The 16687-nt window shown below is 45.3% G+C and overlaps 1 protein-coding gene across 50 annotated transcripts in view; it reads right to left on the bottom strand.

Annotated features, from left to right (window-relative positions):
- Nucleotides 1–16687, bottom strand: part of KIF1B (kinesin family member 1B) — a 115411-nt gene that overhangs the window by 52912 nt on the left and 45812 nt on the right. For 26 of the 50 annotated variants that reach the window (XM_087878920.1, XM_087878945.1, XM_087878946.1 and 23 more), the window contains 8 exons: nucleotides 16290–16423; nucleotides 12015–12094; nucleotides 9947–10022; nucleotides 5242–5321; nucleotides 4232–4338; nucleotides 3808–3891; nucleotides 1649–1829; nucleotides 848–920 (listed from right to left, as the gene is read on the bottom strand). In XM_087878920.1, coding sequence (XP_087735046.1) covers nucleotides 848–920; nucleotides 1649–1829; nucleotides 3808–3891; nucleotides 4232–4338; nucleotides 5242–5321; nucleotides 9947–10022; nucleotides 12015–12094; nucleotides 16290–16423 — 815 coding nt within the window. Of the gene's footprint in view, nucleotides 1–847; nucleotides 921–1648; nucleotides 1830–3807; nucleotides 3892–4231; nucleotides 4339–5241; nucleotides 5322–9946; nucleotides 10023–12014; nucleotides 12095–16289; nucleotides 16502–16687 lie in introns of all 50 variants that reach the window. The other 24 variants (XM_087878910.1, XM_087878911.1, XM_087878913.1 and 21 more) reach the window with 1 other exon arrangement.

The following is a 16687-nucleotide window of genomic DNA, read 5'->3' as shown; positions in this document are numbered from 1 at the left end:
GCAGAGTCAGCCTGCAATACCGCATTCTAACCACTGCGCCACCCTGGCTCTTAAGATCCACTTAACAAGCCTGTTACTAACTTAACAGCTGCAGTGTTACACTTAACAACTGTGGCAAGGAAATCCTTGTAAACTGGGGCAGAACTCACTGAAGAACTGTCTGGCTCGGCAAAGGAAATTTTGGGCTGAATCGTGGTCACAAGCCGAGGACTATCTTATACGCTCTTTTCACAGGCTAGGCAGTTGGAAACCTCCTTTGTAGGTTTCCTCCTCATCACCTTGTTTGAGGGAGGCGAGGAATTTTTGTGAAGTCCAGCTATGTGATCTGTCGCCCCCACCCCCCTTCCCCGAAATTCTCCCTCCCTCATGCATGACCGTTTCTCTTGCTAAGGATTCAGACTCCATGCAGGGCAGGGCAAAGACAGAGAGATTAAAGGCATGCATCACCCACAGCCGTCATTCTGGAGATCCCGGAGGGAAGGGGACCAAAACCTGGCAGGCAAACGGATCTAGGGGCCTCTCTTCCGGAGGACCCAGTTAGTAACTTGGTGACTTTTTAAGAGCCATCTCCACCCTCATGAGGAGGAGTGGCAAGGTCATTTCAGAGAGGTCTGGAATTGGGGTCTGAGGTGCGGAGTAACAACAGATCAAGCCTTTTTTTATTCTGTCTGTTGAAGAAGCTTAACTCGGTGTTGAACTGGAGTGAGAGAGAGAGAGAGAGACCGACACATTGTCTGGTAACAATGTAAGACCAAAACAGCACACTTAACAGCCAAAGGGCAACTAGTTCTGGGAATCAGCAGAGAATCTCTCTTAAAATTGGCCTGGGTGGGGCAGGGACACCTACCAGCCTCTGCTGCTCCAGTAAGAGATCCGCTTCTTCCTTTTCCTTCTTGTACAGAATCTCCATCTCTTGAAGTCTGCAGAGAGATACAGGGACTGCTTAGTAGGGAGTCCTGGAATTGCAGAGCCGTTAGTCTAACCACCCTTCGAAGTCACAGAGGCACGGAAAAAAAACGGGACTTAACAACTTAGGACAGTGATGGTGAACCTTTTCGGCACCGAGTGCCCAAACCGGAACACGCGTGCATGTGTGTGTGTGTGTGTGTGCACGCGCCAGAGTGCCGGAAACCTGAAGACCAGCTGGCTGGTACATGCATGCCTGGTTTTTGGCCGTTTTTTTGACTGTTTTCAGGCCATTCTTTGGGCTGTTTTTGGCCGAAAAACGGCCTATTTTGGGGGGCATTTTGGGGGGGGGCATTTTCAGACCCGAAAACGGCCTGGAAAACAGCCCCCAAAAACGGTGTGAAAACAGCCTGGAAAATGGCCCAGAAAACAGCCCCCAAACCAGCCTGTTTTTTGGCCATTTTCAGGTGGTTCGGCACCCGCAAAGACCAGCTGGCCGGCCCGGTAGAAAAGAAGAGATTGAACAACAATTATTCTGAAGTGGTATAGGGTCTACTGCTCGAGCAGGGGGTTGGGCTAGAAGACCTCCAAGGTCCTTTTTTCAACTCTGTTAATTTGAATTTTATCTGTTGCTCTGAAGACGGCTTGTATGATGTTCCAGTTCAAAGGGATTAAATGCTCTGCTTCCATTTCACGGGTGATAAAATGCAGATTTAGTTTGGTTTCACCTGAAAAGCCTTACCTTTTCTCCATCTCCTGCTTCATATCAATTCCCTGTTTCTCCAGCAATTCTCTCTGGGCAAAAGTCCAGTCGACCGGTTCGGACGGAGTCTCAGCCGAGGGCGTCTTCTCTCTTTCAGCCCTCGCCTGCTCAGGGTGGTTGAAGCGGAAGACGTGATTTTTGCCCATAATAATGCGATTTCCTGGAGGGGCAATAAAAGAGGTTTTGGCCAAGGGTCGTTTTTGGAGAAGGACAAACTCAGGCAACCAAGTTTCCAGGACAATCAAGGGAGGTGGATGGGAGAGTGCATGGTCGACCTCGGGTGTTTCTCAACTTCGGTAACTTGAAGATGTGTGGATGTCAGGGAAATGATGGTTTAAAGCTGACTAGCCGCTGTAAGGCTGTGGACCAGGATGAGTCAGCAGGGTTATTGCCCCTTTAAGAAGTTGTCTATATAAGGGAGGCCATGAGAAGGCGTCTCCCTCTCTCCTCGTCGTATTCTATCTGCATTGTAGCTCTTCGTGTAGAGTTGAAGATTGATTGATTGCCTGGTATGTGCCTACCATATGTATGTCTGTATATAAAAGTCTTGTATATAAATCATTGTTTGTAATGAAAAAACCTCTGTGTCTTGTGTTTTGCTCCTAGGTTGTCTCAAAATAGTAGTCACACTGTAAACACTCTGACAGTAGAGTCCACACATCTTCAAGTCACCAAGGTTGAGAAACTCTGGTCTACATACAGAAGGACCTCAATTCAATGCCCAATGGTTATGAAAAGGCTGCAAAGCTCTTCCCAATGACTAGCCAATGCTAATAATGGTGGACTAGATAGCCCAGCACCCACATCCGGAATAAAATAATATCCTGAGCTTAAAATGAAGCCGGATGGTCAGGCATTCAAGACACATTTCGTTTTGCTTTGCTTTGTAAAAAAAAAAAAATCCTGGAAGAAAATGTGCACATGGCTGGAAAATATCACAGGACAACACATAGATTTGAAACCTGAGACACTTTTGTTGGGCAAAACTATAATAAGGGAAACTATAATAAGGGTCACGCATATTCGGTTTTACATATCCTAACAGCAGCTAGGATTGTATATGCACAATGTTGGAAAAACCCAGAAACCCCTGCAGATGATGACATTATTATCCAAAAAAAAAGTTCTGGAGTGTGCAGAGATGGACAGGTTAACCCTAAACATTAAAGGAAAAGACGATTTGGTTTATTTTATAACACGGGAATCATTTTACAAATGGTTAAATGACAGATGTTGAGGTTAAAGGTCTACACGAGAAAGAAAAACAGACGAGCTATTATTTTGATGGTTATATAATCGATACTCTGATGGAAGATAGTATATGTTTTAAAGATGATTGATATTATTGCATATTTGTTTACCATATATTGGCATATATATCTATATCTATATCTATATCTATATCTATATCTATATCTATATCTATATCTATATCTATATCTATATCTATGTCTATGTAAGTTTTCACAGGTATATATGTGTGTACAGTTAATATTTCGGGTTTCTTCCCGTGTAATTGTGAACATATCCCTAAAAGGGTAGATGATAAAAAGGTAGATAAGCCTGATGATGGCAGATGAGATTCTGTCGAAACGTCGCTTCTACCCTTTTAGGGATATGTTCACAATATGCTCTCCCAGAGAGCAACACAGAGTTGCTGTTTGTCAGCAGAAAAAAGGCCCAGAAACTTGTGAATGAGATTTCACAGAACCAGGGCTGTAGAACAACTTAGCTTACGTAGGTAAAACCTGGCTAGAAAGAATATGCATATATATATATATAGTCTGAGGTTTTCGCGGGTGTTTGTATGTAGGTCTTTGGTTATTCGGGTTTTCTCTCACGTAAAATTGGAAGTGTCTTGGCGACGTTTTGACAAAGTCTCATTGTCATCTTCAAGCTGGTGTTTTCGGCTTCGTGCTTCTAGGAGCACGAAGCCGAAAACACCAGCCTGAAAATGACCAAAGACATACATACATACATAGATATATATATGATTATAGTGACAATGATGTTTGTATATTAACGCCATGGACACCTAGAGAACACACTGCTCAACATAGAAATGGAGTGTATGATATGCAACAATAATTTTTTTTTAAAAAGACGACATTTCCTCATGAAGAAATAGATATTTTTACCTGAACGCAGCTGTACCGGCTGTATCACCCTTTTGCCATTGACGTAAGTTTCTGAACATTCACATGGTTCCAGGATAACAATGACTAGAAGCAGAGAACACTCAAGTCACTGTCTGAACGGTTGATGAGAGATCCAACATATGTGAAGGACAGAGTCGGGGGAAGCTGGCCGGGAGATTTTAATACAGGGGTTCCCAATTCCCAGGCCGTGGCCCTTGCGGAACCGGGCTGTGCAAGTGGCGGGCTAGTGCGTGCATGTACATGCCAACCTGTTGCTTGTATAAGTTCAGCTGTGTGCACGCACACATTCGCCAGCAGCCGCTCACACAGCCCGCTTAAAAATGGGCCATGGCCTGGTAGTGTGCTGCACCCCGGGGATTCGGGACTCCTGATTTAAAATATCCAGGATCCACCTCCTGCTTACCGCTGCCATTGGGGTTCCTCTCGCTTCGGAAAATGCAGTGCTCCTCTTTGATATGAGCCCCACTCAGGACGATGTCTTGGCGCCGTTCGGCATCCGCCTGACCAACCCTGTGTCCGAAAAAGAAGAGCTCTAAGGCAGGGGTCCCCAACCTTTCGGACCTCAGGAACCACTAAATTCATAATTTGAAATCCCGCGGATCACTAATACTATCTGCCTAATGACCGGCTGGGTGGGCATGGCTAGGTGGTCATGTGACTGGGTGGGCATGGTCAACTCAATGTCATTCACATTGAGGGGTGCCTCGACAGCCTCTACTCACCCCTCCCCTCCCAGCCACTCCTTGCCTCCCCGTCCGGCCTCCTTAGGAAGCAGTTGTTGGAGCTAAGCAGCCACCATGAGAAAGAGTTGGCAAAACAGCTCAGTTCAAATTGGATCTGACCAAGAAGGAGGCTCAGCAGAACCACCTCACTGAGGACTAGGAGAATAGGCTTTCCAAGCAGAGAGAAGACCTGCGGGAGTGCAAGGCCAAGTACCGGTCCCTGGAGGCTCAGCGGGCTGAGATGGTCAGCCAGTTCCAGGCCATGATGCAGTCCCACTGGAACAAGACCCTCCAGCTCTTTGCCACCAGTGGTGCTTCCCTCCAGCCTTCCCCCAAAGCCCCACACCAGGAGGCTGAAGCAGACCCCAAGTCGGAATTTCTGCCCCCCTCCGACCCACAGAAGAAGACCCCAAAGTGGGAGACTCTCTGCAGCAAACACAAACATTCATTGCATGTATCCGGCCCAGGGGCCATTGTTTGAGGACCCCTGATTTAGTGCAATATAACAAAATGCAAATAATTTTTCTGCGGACCACCAAAATTTTCACACGAACCACCAGTGGTCCACGGACCACCCGTTGGCAACCGCTGCCCTAAGGCACTGTCACAGCTTCTAAAAACAGGTAAACTTCTCTGCTCCAAGCCACAAACGCAAGGCGGGATCAAAAAGAGTTCAGATAGTACCGCTTACCTAGTTATGCCATCTTTGATGTAATAAAGCAGGCACTCTGACATCAGGGGGTCCTCGTTCAGATTTACCAGATGAGGGGTCTGAAACAAACATGGCGTTCCTTGAATGACATGCCCTCTTCCCCACAAGGGCTTCTTTCGTAGAAAAGACGGCAGTTTCAAAATCCAAAGCTGCTTTGGCCCCTCTCAGGAGACAAGCCATCAATTCTTGAATGAATGAAATTTTGCTGCAGTGCAGGAAGAGAATGCTAACAAAGGAAGGATATTTGTGGGCTCAGGGTTGAAATGAAGGGGTCCTCGGTGTGCTCTGAGCTGGGTTGTTTTCCTTTTTTTTAAAATTTGATTTATATGCCGCCCTTCTCCGGAGACTCAGGGCGACTTACAATGCGTTAAGCAATAGCCTTCCTACTTTTGTGTATTTTATACAAAGTCAGCTTATTGCCCCCACAAACTGGGTCCTCAATTTACCTACCTTAGAAAGGATGGAAGGCTGAGTCAACCTTGAGCCTGGTAAGATTCGAACCTGCAGTAATTGCAGGCAGCTGTGTTAATAACAAGGTGCTTTAAACCACTGTACTACCAAGGCTCTTCATTACTCCAACTCGATAACATCATCGGTGCTAAAACTGATGATATCACCTAGTTTGGTAAAGAAACGTCTGCAAGAAAACAACCAAGCTCAGAGTGCACCAAGAGAAGAGCGTCCCAGGAAGAACAGAAGCATCAAAAATCCTTCCCGCTGTGGGTTCTGTGGGATAAACGGTAGTTATTTGAACATGTATTTATTTTAAAGGGAGATGTTTGGTGAGTGACAGCCAGGGATAACAGGTTCTTCAGATTATCCTAAATTCAATAGCTGCCAATTTTTTGGAGTATAAGACACTCCAGACTATAAGACGCACCTACTTTTTTGGGGGAGGAAAACAAGAAAAAAAAAAAAGTGCCTCTGCCTCCCATCAATTTGCCTCCTTGCAGCAAACAGCCTGTTTCAGTTTCAGCACAGCCTGATTAGCACAAGAAAAAAAAATCTGCCTCCCAGCAATTTGCCTCTTTGCAGCAAACAGCGGAGGCTGGTGCGGCAATAGGCAATGGGAATCCTTGCAGCCTGAAACAGCTGATGGTCGGGAGCCGATCCCAGCTGCTTGTGCTAATCAGGCTGTGCTGAAACCGAAACAGGCTGTTTGCTGCAAGGAGGCAAACTGCTGGGAGGCAGAGGTCAAAGGGTGGGGCTGGAGGGTGGGAGGGGCTACATTCGGTGTATAAGATGCACCCAAATTTTCACCCTCTTTTGGGGGGGGGGATGCGTCTGATACTCCAAAAAATACGGTATTTGTTTTCTCTCCTCTTTCTGTGAAAAATACCTAATTCTTCAAAAGGGGAGCAGGAACTGGAGAGGATGAAATGATTTTTTTAAAAAAAAATTACTGGACACTTTCACCACTGAATCAAAAAGTTAGGAGTGCGTAGTTCATCTCGTATGGAAATAACTAAATTGGGGAAAATGCTCTCAGCTGATTTTGCTGGGAAAAATAAATTGTGGAATTTCTACTGAGCAGCTTCTACAGAGCAACCCTTTCGCGGGTTAATGGGATCACCAGCATTTCAAATCACGGCTTTTGCTGGAAAGTCTCAAGAATCTATTTCCTACAAACATTCCTAATGGGATCTAAAGCTACTGCAGGTAGTCCTCGACTTACAACAGTTCACTTAGTGACTGTTCAAAGTTACGACGGCACTGGAGGGAAAATTTGATTTCTGACCATTTCTCCACAGTTACAACCTTTGCAGCAACCCCAGGATCAAAATTCAGATGCTTGGCAAACTGGTTCGTGTTTACGACCATTGCAGCATCCCCGGGGTCATCCGTTTTGCGACCTTCCGACAAGCAAAGTCAATGGGGAAGGAAGCCAGATTCACTTAACAACCAGGCTGCTAACTTATCGACTGCAATGATTTGCTTAACGACGGAGGCAAGAAAGGTCATAAAACGGGGCAAAATCCACTTAACGAAGGTCTAACTTAACAACAGAAATTTGGGGACGGGGTGGTGGAGGTGGTGCTAATTGTGGTCGTAAGTCGAGGACTACCTGTACAGCCACTCAACCAACCTTCTTTGGTGAGAACACCCCGCTGGAACCAGCCAACAAATCACAAGGCCTTGGTGTGAATATCTGGCCAACGAGCGCCAGTAAACACAGAGGAAAAAGAAAATATTAGAATAGCAACAGAAATAGGATCTTCACATCCATCCCGCAGCTCTAGCTTGTAAACTAAGAGCAGTTTCTCCTTAGCTACAAGTGCTACAAAACTACAAGAGGTGAAAGGAACAGATTAACAATGTTTGTTTGTTTGTTTCTTTGTGACGGAAGCATCACAATTGAAATAAGGAATAAAGGTAAAGGTTCCCCTCGCACAGACGTGCTAGTCGTTCCCGACTCCATTTCGAAGCTGAAGAGCCAGCGCTGTCCGAAGACGCCTCCGTGGTCATGTGGCCGGCAGGACTCAGCGCCAAAGGCGCACGGGACGCTGTGACCTTCCCACCAAAGGTGGTCCCTATTTTTTTCTACTTGTATTTTTTTAAGCGCTTTCGAACTGCTAGATTGGCAGAAGCTGGGACAAGGAACGGGAGTTCACCCCATTACGCAGCACTAGGGATTCGAACTGCTGAACTGCCGACCTTTCGATCGACAAGCTCAGCGTCTTAGCCACTGAGCCACCGAGTCCCTAAAATAAGGAATACTATGTGACATGACATTTAAAATATAAAAGACAAGATTAAACAGATCTTGCCCAGAAACTAGGGATATTAATTGTATTCTTTCACGCTGCCATGAGGTCCTCAAGTGTACACTGATCGGGACATAACAGGCAGGTGTATACATGTGTGTTGTTGTTTGCATGTCACCACAATCGCAAAAGGGACAGATGCCACCGGATAGCCCCATTTGTTTAGAGTGTCTCTAAATCTTGTGGTACCCCGTGAGAGATTGCCGACGGGAGACAGGGAAGTAACAGCTAACCAGGATGGATGAAAAGGGTAAAGAGGAGAAGGATGAATTCACTCTATTCTACTTTTCACAAGCTGCAGTTTCTGCTTAAGCCTCGATGTCGGCACAAAGACAAACCTGGTCAACCGCAAAGGTATCAAAAGAGTCATCAAACAAAGTTGATGGTCTCTGAGAGAAGATCTACAAAGGAAATTCAGACGATGAGAGAAAGAGGGAAAAGAGGGCTTACTTAAGGTGACGATGAGACAATCATACTATAGTGCAGTGATGGCTAACCTTTTCCGGACCAAAGGTTCCAAAGCCCCAAAATGCAATGCGCGCGCGGCCCCTGCACGCGGCCTGCCCCCGTGCATGCGTGCGGCCCCCGCAGATGCATGGCAGAGACCTGAACAGCAGCTGGCTGGCAGGAGATGCGCGCATGCACAGTGGAGCTGAACTGGGTCGACAGCTCACGTGCCATCAGAGGGCGCTGCGTGCCACCTCTGGCATGCGTGCCATAGATTCGCCATCACGGCCATAGTGCAATCTTTCTCAATCTTGGCGACGTTAAGCTGCGTGGACTTCGATGCCCAGAATTCCCCAGCCAGAAAAGTTCGGCAAGGTTCCAGAATCTTATCTTCGACCTTAGAATATCTGCTGGAGCCTGGCCCAAATGGGAGTCACAAAGCTACAAAAATTAACTACCGTGGGGTTGAAAAATAAAATAAAATCAGACTTTGAAGTGGTTCGTGGAACATTTTCTGAAGAGCTCTGTTCAGCATCATTTCAATTCAGAGCCTGCCTTCAGGACATCAAGAAAATTAAGGTGCATACTTTCTGCTCTTTTTTTATTATCATACTGATGTATTATTTTTATTGTCTTCCTTTAACAGATTACAGACAGATTTAACCATTAATAGATTAACAGAGTTGGAATGGACCTTGTAGGTCATCTAGTCCAACCCTCCACCCAAGCAGGAGACCCTACACCAGGGCTGTCAAACTCCCGGCCCCTGGGCCAGATGCGTCATGTGCTGGTCACGCCAAGTTTAGCGAAGGGGAAAAAAGTCCCGATACGTCATGTGACACAGCCGTGATGACGTGAGTTTGACACACCTGACCTACACCATCCCCGACAAATGGCAGTCCAATCTCCCCTTGAAAGCCTCCAGTGATGAAGCTCTCACAACTTCTGAACGCAACTTCTGTTCCATGGGTTGATTGCTCTCTGTGTCAGAAAATTTCTCCTTATTTCTAGGTTGAATCTCTCCCTGATCAATTTCCATCTATTCTTCCTTGTCTGGCCTTTAGGTGCTTAGGAAAATAGATTATTTAAGGTGCTTTGTCATTGCTTATTTTATTGTTCTATTATTTAACTTCTGTTCCGTTTACGCACCTTTCATTTTTCTTCCTTTATTGCAAGCCGCCTCGAATAGCGCCCACAACAAGACAGGTGGCAAATAAATTTGACAAATAAATAAATTTCTGATATCCCACCTACGGAAAAGTGTACGCGCTTCTAAAACGATTGCTTTAATCGATACTGTCGTTTTAACTGAAATCATCTCGAAACCGTATTTCCAAAAAGTGAGACACAGGCAAGCAGCGAGTTGATCGCAGCGCTACCATTTCTGCAGAACTGTTGGACCCCCATCAGTGGTTAGGATCCCCACATCGTCTGAAAGAACAGACATGAAACCGTTTTATGGCACTACCTACCTTTTTTGGTGAGAAGACGCCAAGGGTGCCTCCATCTTCTCGGATGGCGACTCCCATCTCAGCTAAGAGAGCTTCTCTGTGGAGAAGGGAACAAGAAGGTGTGAAGAATTCTTCGAAAAACACACTTCAAATTCGATTTCTAAATTTCAGTAGACGTGGGAGAGAGGAATTTAGTTTTTCTTTAAGGGTGGGGAAACTGCACAGCACAGGACGAAGAAACAGCAGGAAGAGATGGTGTGCTGAGATATAAATTAGAAGTGACGCATTTTTAAAATTTCCCCCGTTTTTACAAAATGTGTTTTTGATTAGAACCATGGTGGCGCAGTGGTTAGAATGCAGCATTGCAGGCTAACTCTGCCCCCCAGCCAGGAGTTTTGATCCTGACCGGCTCAAGGTTGACTCCGCCTTCCATCCATCCAAGCTTGGCAAAATGAGAATTCAAATTGTTGGGGGAAATAGGCTGACTCTGTAAACCACTTAGAGAGGTCTGTAAAGCAGTATATAAGTCTAAGTGCTATTGCTATTTCCTTCCTTCCTTCCTTCCTTCCTTCCTTCCTTCCTTCCTTCCCTCCCTCCCTCCCTCCCTCCCTCCCTCCCTCCCAGTGGTTAGAATGCAGTTTTGCAGGCTAATTCTGCCCACTGCCAGGAGTTGGACCCTGACTGACGGACTCAAGGTTGACTCAGCCTTTCAACCTTGTCGGTAAAATGAGGATCCAGATTGTGTGGGGCAACAGGCTGACTCTGTAAACCACTTAGAGGGGCCTGTAAAGCACTATGAAGCGGTATATAAATCTAAGTGCTATTACTGTCAATTATCTTCTCCTGATAAACTCTAGGATAAAACAACCAGGTAAAATAGCATTAGGAGGGTCAAAAATAACCCCAAGCCAACTTCTTTTACAAAAGTATCTGGGAACTTTCATTTCATATTTATATATCTGCATGAATTTTATTTGATTTAATTTGAAGATGATTTCTTCCTTTCTCTTAGGATTACCTCAATGCTCTTCTATTGTTCTGGTCTATTATCTTTCCACCGAAGTAACCCTTCCCCTTCTCAAATCTCCTACCGGCAACTCCATTTCTACCTGAATTATAACCCTTTTACTCAAAATTTTCCTCCTCATGACTCCAACCTCTCCCTTTTTTGGCTTTGGAAGTCAGGGATTAAAAACCATCCAGTGGAATCCTACTCCACCTTGAAGTTGATCCTTTTTGATCCTCTAAGGCAGTGTTGCTCAATCTTGGCTGCTTGAAAATGTGTGGACTTCAAATCAGTGGTGGGTTTCAAAAATTTTTACTACCGGTTCTGTGGGTGTGGCTTGGTGGGCGTGGCATGGCTCCGCTTGGTGGGCGTGGCTTGGTGGGGCGTGGCAGGGGAAGGATAGTGTAAAATCTCCATTCCCTCCCCACTCCAGGGGAAAGTTACTGCAAAATCCCCATTTCCTCCCAATCAGCTGGGACTCAGAGAGAGGTGGTATTTACCGGTTCTCCAAACTACTCAAAATTTTCGCTACCGGTTCTCCAGAACTGGTCAGAACCTGCTGAAACCCACCTGTGCTTCAAATCCCAGAATTCAAGCTGCTAAGGTTGAAAAACACTGCTTTTAAGGTAACGATCAAGATGATATGATCTCATGGAGATATGAGGTGTAGATTTCAAACCTGAATTGTTTTTATTCGGTATAATAGCAGAAAAATTAGATAAGGAAAGTATGTATTTAATACTACATGTTGTTAACAGCAACAAGGATTATATTCGCATCATATTGCAAAAATGAAGAAACACCGCGAGATGACGAGATAATTAAGAAGATACTAGACTGTGCAGAAATGGATAGATGGACATTGAAAATTAAGCAGAAAGAAGACACAGAATACTGGAATCAAACATGGAATCTATTTTACCAGTGGTTTGGAAAAAGGGGTGAGATTTAAGAATATAATCAGCATTGCTAAGCAAATTAAATAACCAGACAACACGATGTTTATTAAGCACTAAGAAATGTAATTAATAAAAAAAATCAATAAAATTTGGGAGAAAAAAAAGATGATATGGGAGCACTAACCTCTCCATCCTGATTGCTTCGGTCTTCCTCAATTTCTCCTCCCAGGTTTCATTCAGCTCTGCAATGATTTTCTCAGATTCCTGGAAAAAAAAGAGAATGGAGGAAGAGGGTTACATAAGACCGAATATCGGTATCATTCTTGGCTTCTCAGCACCACAAATTTAAATCTAGCCAAATGAAAATATTAAAGGAAATAATCAGAATGGTTCAGTGAACAGAGTGCTCTGCTGGGACCGGGAAATCCTAAGCATTGCTGTAAAGCTTTTGACTTTGCAATAGATCCTGCCGTTTTCAACCCATATTTTCCTTCATCTAAAGCCCTAAAAATTCCATGTCACGCTCTCATATAATAGCTTCATATTTCACGAAGCCAATGATTTTTAAATGTTCTTTTGACCAGGCTACCAACTCTAAAAAAGAACTGCAGCAGAATCCAATCTGCTGCCAAAATTATGGAGGCCAGAAACAGCCCGTTTCCCAATTTCCAGTGAGCCCGGAAGGCCCGAAAATCAGCTGGCCAGCATGTGCATGCGCGCTGGAGCTGAGACAGGGCAATGCTTGTGTGCCCACAGATATGGCTCCACGTGCCACCTGTGGCATGCGTGCCATAGGTTCGCCATCACGGCCATAGCATTTAATCAAAGGGCCCACCCTAGTGGAGGCAGATTGTTGTTACTCCTTGAGTCTGCACATATTCTGCATGTATCCATCACAAACGCTCTCGCAAAATCCAAGGTCAGGAGAGAATGTTGGCCAACATCTTTTAGTTTACAGCAGGATGGTGTGGAGATCTGGTAGGGCAACAATCCCACTTCAGGACTTTCAGATTTACTGCTGAAGGAAGTTCTGGCTATCTCCAGACTCCATGTATGAGGTCTTTCTTTTTTTGGTCTTTCAGTCCAACCAGCCATTCTGTTTTCTCTTCCTAGGTTTAACCAAATTGTGAATGATCTGCCTTGCCAATGTTAGGTAAATGTCCCCAAGAGCCACAATAATCTATTATTATTGTTGTTGTTGTTGTTGTTGTTGTTGTTGTTGTTAGTTGCGAAGTCGTGTCCGACCCATTGTGACCCCATGGACAATGTTCCTCCAGACCTTCCTGTCCTCTACCATCCTCTGGAGTCCATTTAAGTTTATGCCGACTGCTTCAGTGACTCCATCCAGCCACCTCCTTCTCTGCCGTCCCCTTCTTCTTCTTTTGCCCTCCATCATTCCCAGCATTCGGCTCTTCTCCAGGGAGTCCTTCCTTCTCATTTGGTGGCCAAAGTATTTGAGTTTCATCTTCAGGATCTGGCCTTCTAAAGAGCAGTCACGGTTGATCTCCTCTAGGACTGACCGGTTGGATGGCCTTGCGGTCCAAGGGACTCGAGGGAGTCTTCTCCAGCACCAGAGTTCACAGGCCTCCATTCTTTGGTGCTCAGCCTTCCTTATGGTCCAACTTTCACAGCCAGACATTGCAACTGGGAAAACCATCGCCTTGACTATACGCACTTTGGTTGGCAGGGTGATGTCTCTACAATAATCTATAGGACGCAGGAAGTGTCTCTTTTTTTTTTTGAGAGGTTTCTAGAACCACATTAGCACTGTGATACTTCAAATATTGCTGAGCACATTGTAAGCCGCCCTGAGTCTTCGGAGAAGGGCGGCATATAAATCAAATTAAAAAAAAAAAAAAATTGCTGAAGCTTTTCCCGCGATTGCATCTTCAACCAGCCATATAACAAAGAGTTGCTTCTTTCCTCAGGAATGGAAGTGGGGGGGGGAGGAATTTCTCTTTTGAGCAGTGTCAACAGGGCTGTTTCTCTGCCACTCACAGCAGGTTTTTTTAAAAAGGGCTACGCTCGCAGACGGGATCGGCTAGGCAGGAGATAAAAACATGATGGCGGGTGGGGTGGGAACACTTAAGCAGAAGAAGAGTCAAATGCCCACAAGCCTTTTATTCCAGGATGGACAACGGGAGACAATATGCTGTTCTGCACACATTCGCTGCCTGGTAGCTTTAATGGCATTTCAAAGCTCGCTGCAGCAGAGGTGCTGCTGTGAATACTGATGAAAAACAGCATGCCTATCCCAGACACTTGCAAATCGAGAGATCTGAAGCTGCCACCTTGAGCCAAAGCAGGGTCTAAGGGGTAGAGACCCCGCCTTGGAGAGAAACAGTAACTTTTTTGGAGGGGCGGGGGGGTGGGCTCCAACCCCTTTTACTTCCTTTTATTAAATGTCTACATTTCGTATGCATCCAAGCCCATCCAAGTTTCTCATGGACGGGGAGGGGAAGTACAAAAAGGCAGCATTCAAAATCCACAACCCAGCCCGAATGGGGGCAATGGGGGTGGGGGGGGGGAGGGAAGCTCTGGCAAGGCCAAAAGATAAAATCCTCCACTGTTGTGCCCTTTGGAAGCCGCTCAGCGCGCATACACACAGATGCCGGAGAAAAGGCTCCATTGTCTGCAGATAGTAGGGCATTTTCTACGCCCGCACATTTTAATGAGCGGCCTCTAAAGTCCCCGCATTACAGACGGTTTAACAATGACTCTTAGAGAGATGGACCAATACAGGAATTTTGAGGGTCGCTTTTAACTTTGGGGGGAGGGATTCTCTTTAATTCTGTTGGCCAGGCTGAGGACTCCCTTAAGTAGGAAAGGGGGGGGGTGTCTCCATCATTTTTTTTTAAAAAAATCAGAAGCCGCTGAAGCTCCTTCACAATGCCATTACCACTGATGTTTTTAACTTTGCGGCCTGCTCAAGTTGTGTTGTTTGTTGGGTTCTTTAATTTTTAATTTTGAAGGGCAATGCTAGCGGAATGACTTTATATGGTTGCTTTTCCTCTTTTTTCTGATGGGGTGCCATTATTATTGTTGTTACAGATCAATAACGTGAAATCACAGCTGCCGGTTCTTCAGCCGATGTTGGCTTTTGTTCAAGTTTTCCGAATTATTATTACCGTTTCCCCCAAAAGAGCCTTGATAGTACAGTGGTCTAAGCACCCTGTTATTAACACAGCTGCCTGCAATTACTGCAGGTTCGAATCTCGCCAAGGCTCAAGGTTGACTCAGCCTTCCATCCTTTCTAAGGCAGGTGAAATGAGGACCCAGTTTGTGGGGGCAATAAGCTGACTTTGTATAAATATAGAAAAGTATGAAGGCTATTGCTTAACGCATTGTAAGCCGCCCTGAGTCTCCGGAGAAGGGCGGCATATAAATCAAATTTTAAAAAAAGGAAAAAGACATCCCCTGATAATAAGCCCAATCAGGCTTTTGAGTGCATGGCAAAAAGGCCAAGCACTTATTTCAGGGTTTAAAAACAATATAAGACAGGGTCTTATTTTCAGGGAAACACATTATTATTATTATTATTATTATTATTATTATTATTATTATTATTATCATCATCATCATCATCATCATCATCATCATCATCATCATCATCTTTTATTCACTAAACATGAAACTCAGTCAACTGAACATTTAAAAATGCATCACAAATATCACTGACTGGCACTGATGGTTGATACGGGTTGCTGCCAGCATCCTAGGTATCGACCAAGTACCTTATTAAGATGTACGATGTTCCGAGTGGTGCAGTTTTTTTGCAGTTCTGCAAAAAAAGGGCTGAGAGAGAGGGACTGGCCCAAGGTCACCCAGCTGGCTTCATTCTTAAGGGAGAACTAGAGATCACAGTCACCTGGTTTCTGGCCTGGTGCCTTTAACCATGACAACAAACCGGCTCTCGTCATTATTAACTGCCCTCCCCCGATAACTTCTGAAAATATCAAATGTTCGCGTTCTAAAATAGGATTCCCAATCTTGGCAAGTTTATGGACAGCTTCTGCGCCGAAGACAAATTCCTTGTATGTCTAATCACATTGGGCCAAATAAAGTATCCCATTCCTATTCCTATTCCATCCTATTCTATTTGGAAAATGGAGTGAGCACAATCAACAGCTGCCTTCCCTTAGGACAGGCTGGGCACAACTCATCGGCAACAGGAGGAAGATGGTGAAGTTCAGGTAGGTACAGCAAGGCCCGGAGGGCAGGGCAGGGCAGTGTCTCTGTGTGTATGTGCGTGTGTGTGTGTGTGTATATGGACTTCAACTCCCAGAATTCTCCAGCCCACATGCTGAGAGTCCACGCCTCTTAAAATTGCCAAGGTTGGGAAACTCTGTTCTAAAGAGACATATTCGTGCCGCACTCTAACAGATGTTAGGCAGATGAGGTTCTGGGTAAAGCCAAGATGGGTTTCTTTTGGGCCATTTGACCATTCCAGCCACCGTACCTTCAGACGTTCAATGGCTTCCTCTCCTCCGGGCGTGGACATGATCCGTTCTTGGATACTGGAGACGGCCGTTAAGCCCACCTGACTACTGAGAGAGCAGGAAGATGGAGATGCGGTGAGCGAGCCCATGGATGCTGTGGAAAAATGGCCAGGACGTTGATTCTCGGAGGCTAACAAGTATCTGTGCTTATTGTTCTGAAAATCTTTCAGATCTGAGAGAGAGAGAGAGAGAGAGAGAGAAAGAGAAAGAGACAGACAGACAGACAAGCAGAAGGGAGAGGCGAGGCAAAGGAAAAAGGAGCAGAAGAGAGGGAAAGAAGAGAGGGAGGAGACACCAGTATCAGAGGAAAGCGCACAAAAAGCAAACGGACAGAGATGTAATAGTTCTAGGATGGCAG

Source organism: Pantherophis guttatus, chromosome 15 (genome assembly GCF_059756535.1).
Source record: "Pantherophis guttatus breed Tessera chromosome 15, ASM5975653v1, whole genome shotgun sequence".
Lineage (NCBI taxonomy): Eukaryota > Metazoa > Chordata > Lepidosauria > Squamata > Colubridae > Pantherophis > Pantherophis guttatus.
Note: the sequence above shows the minus strand (reverse complement) of the source record. Positions and strands in the feature narration are given on the sequence as shown.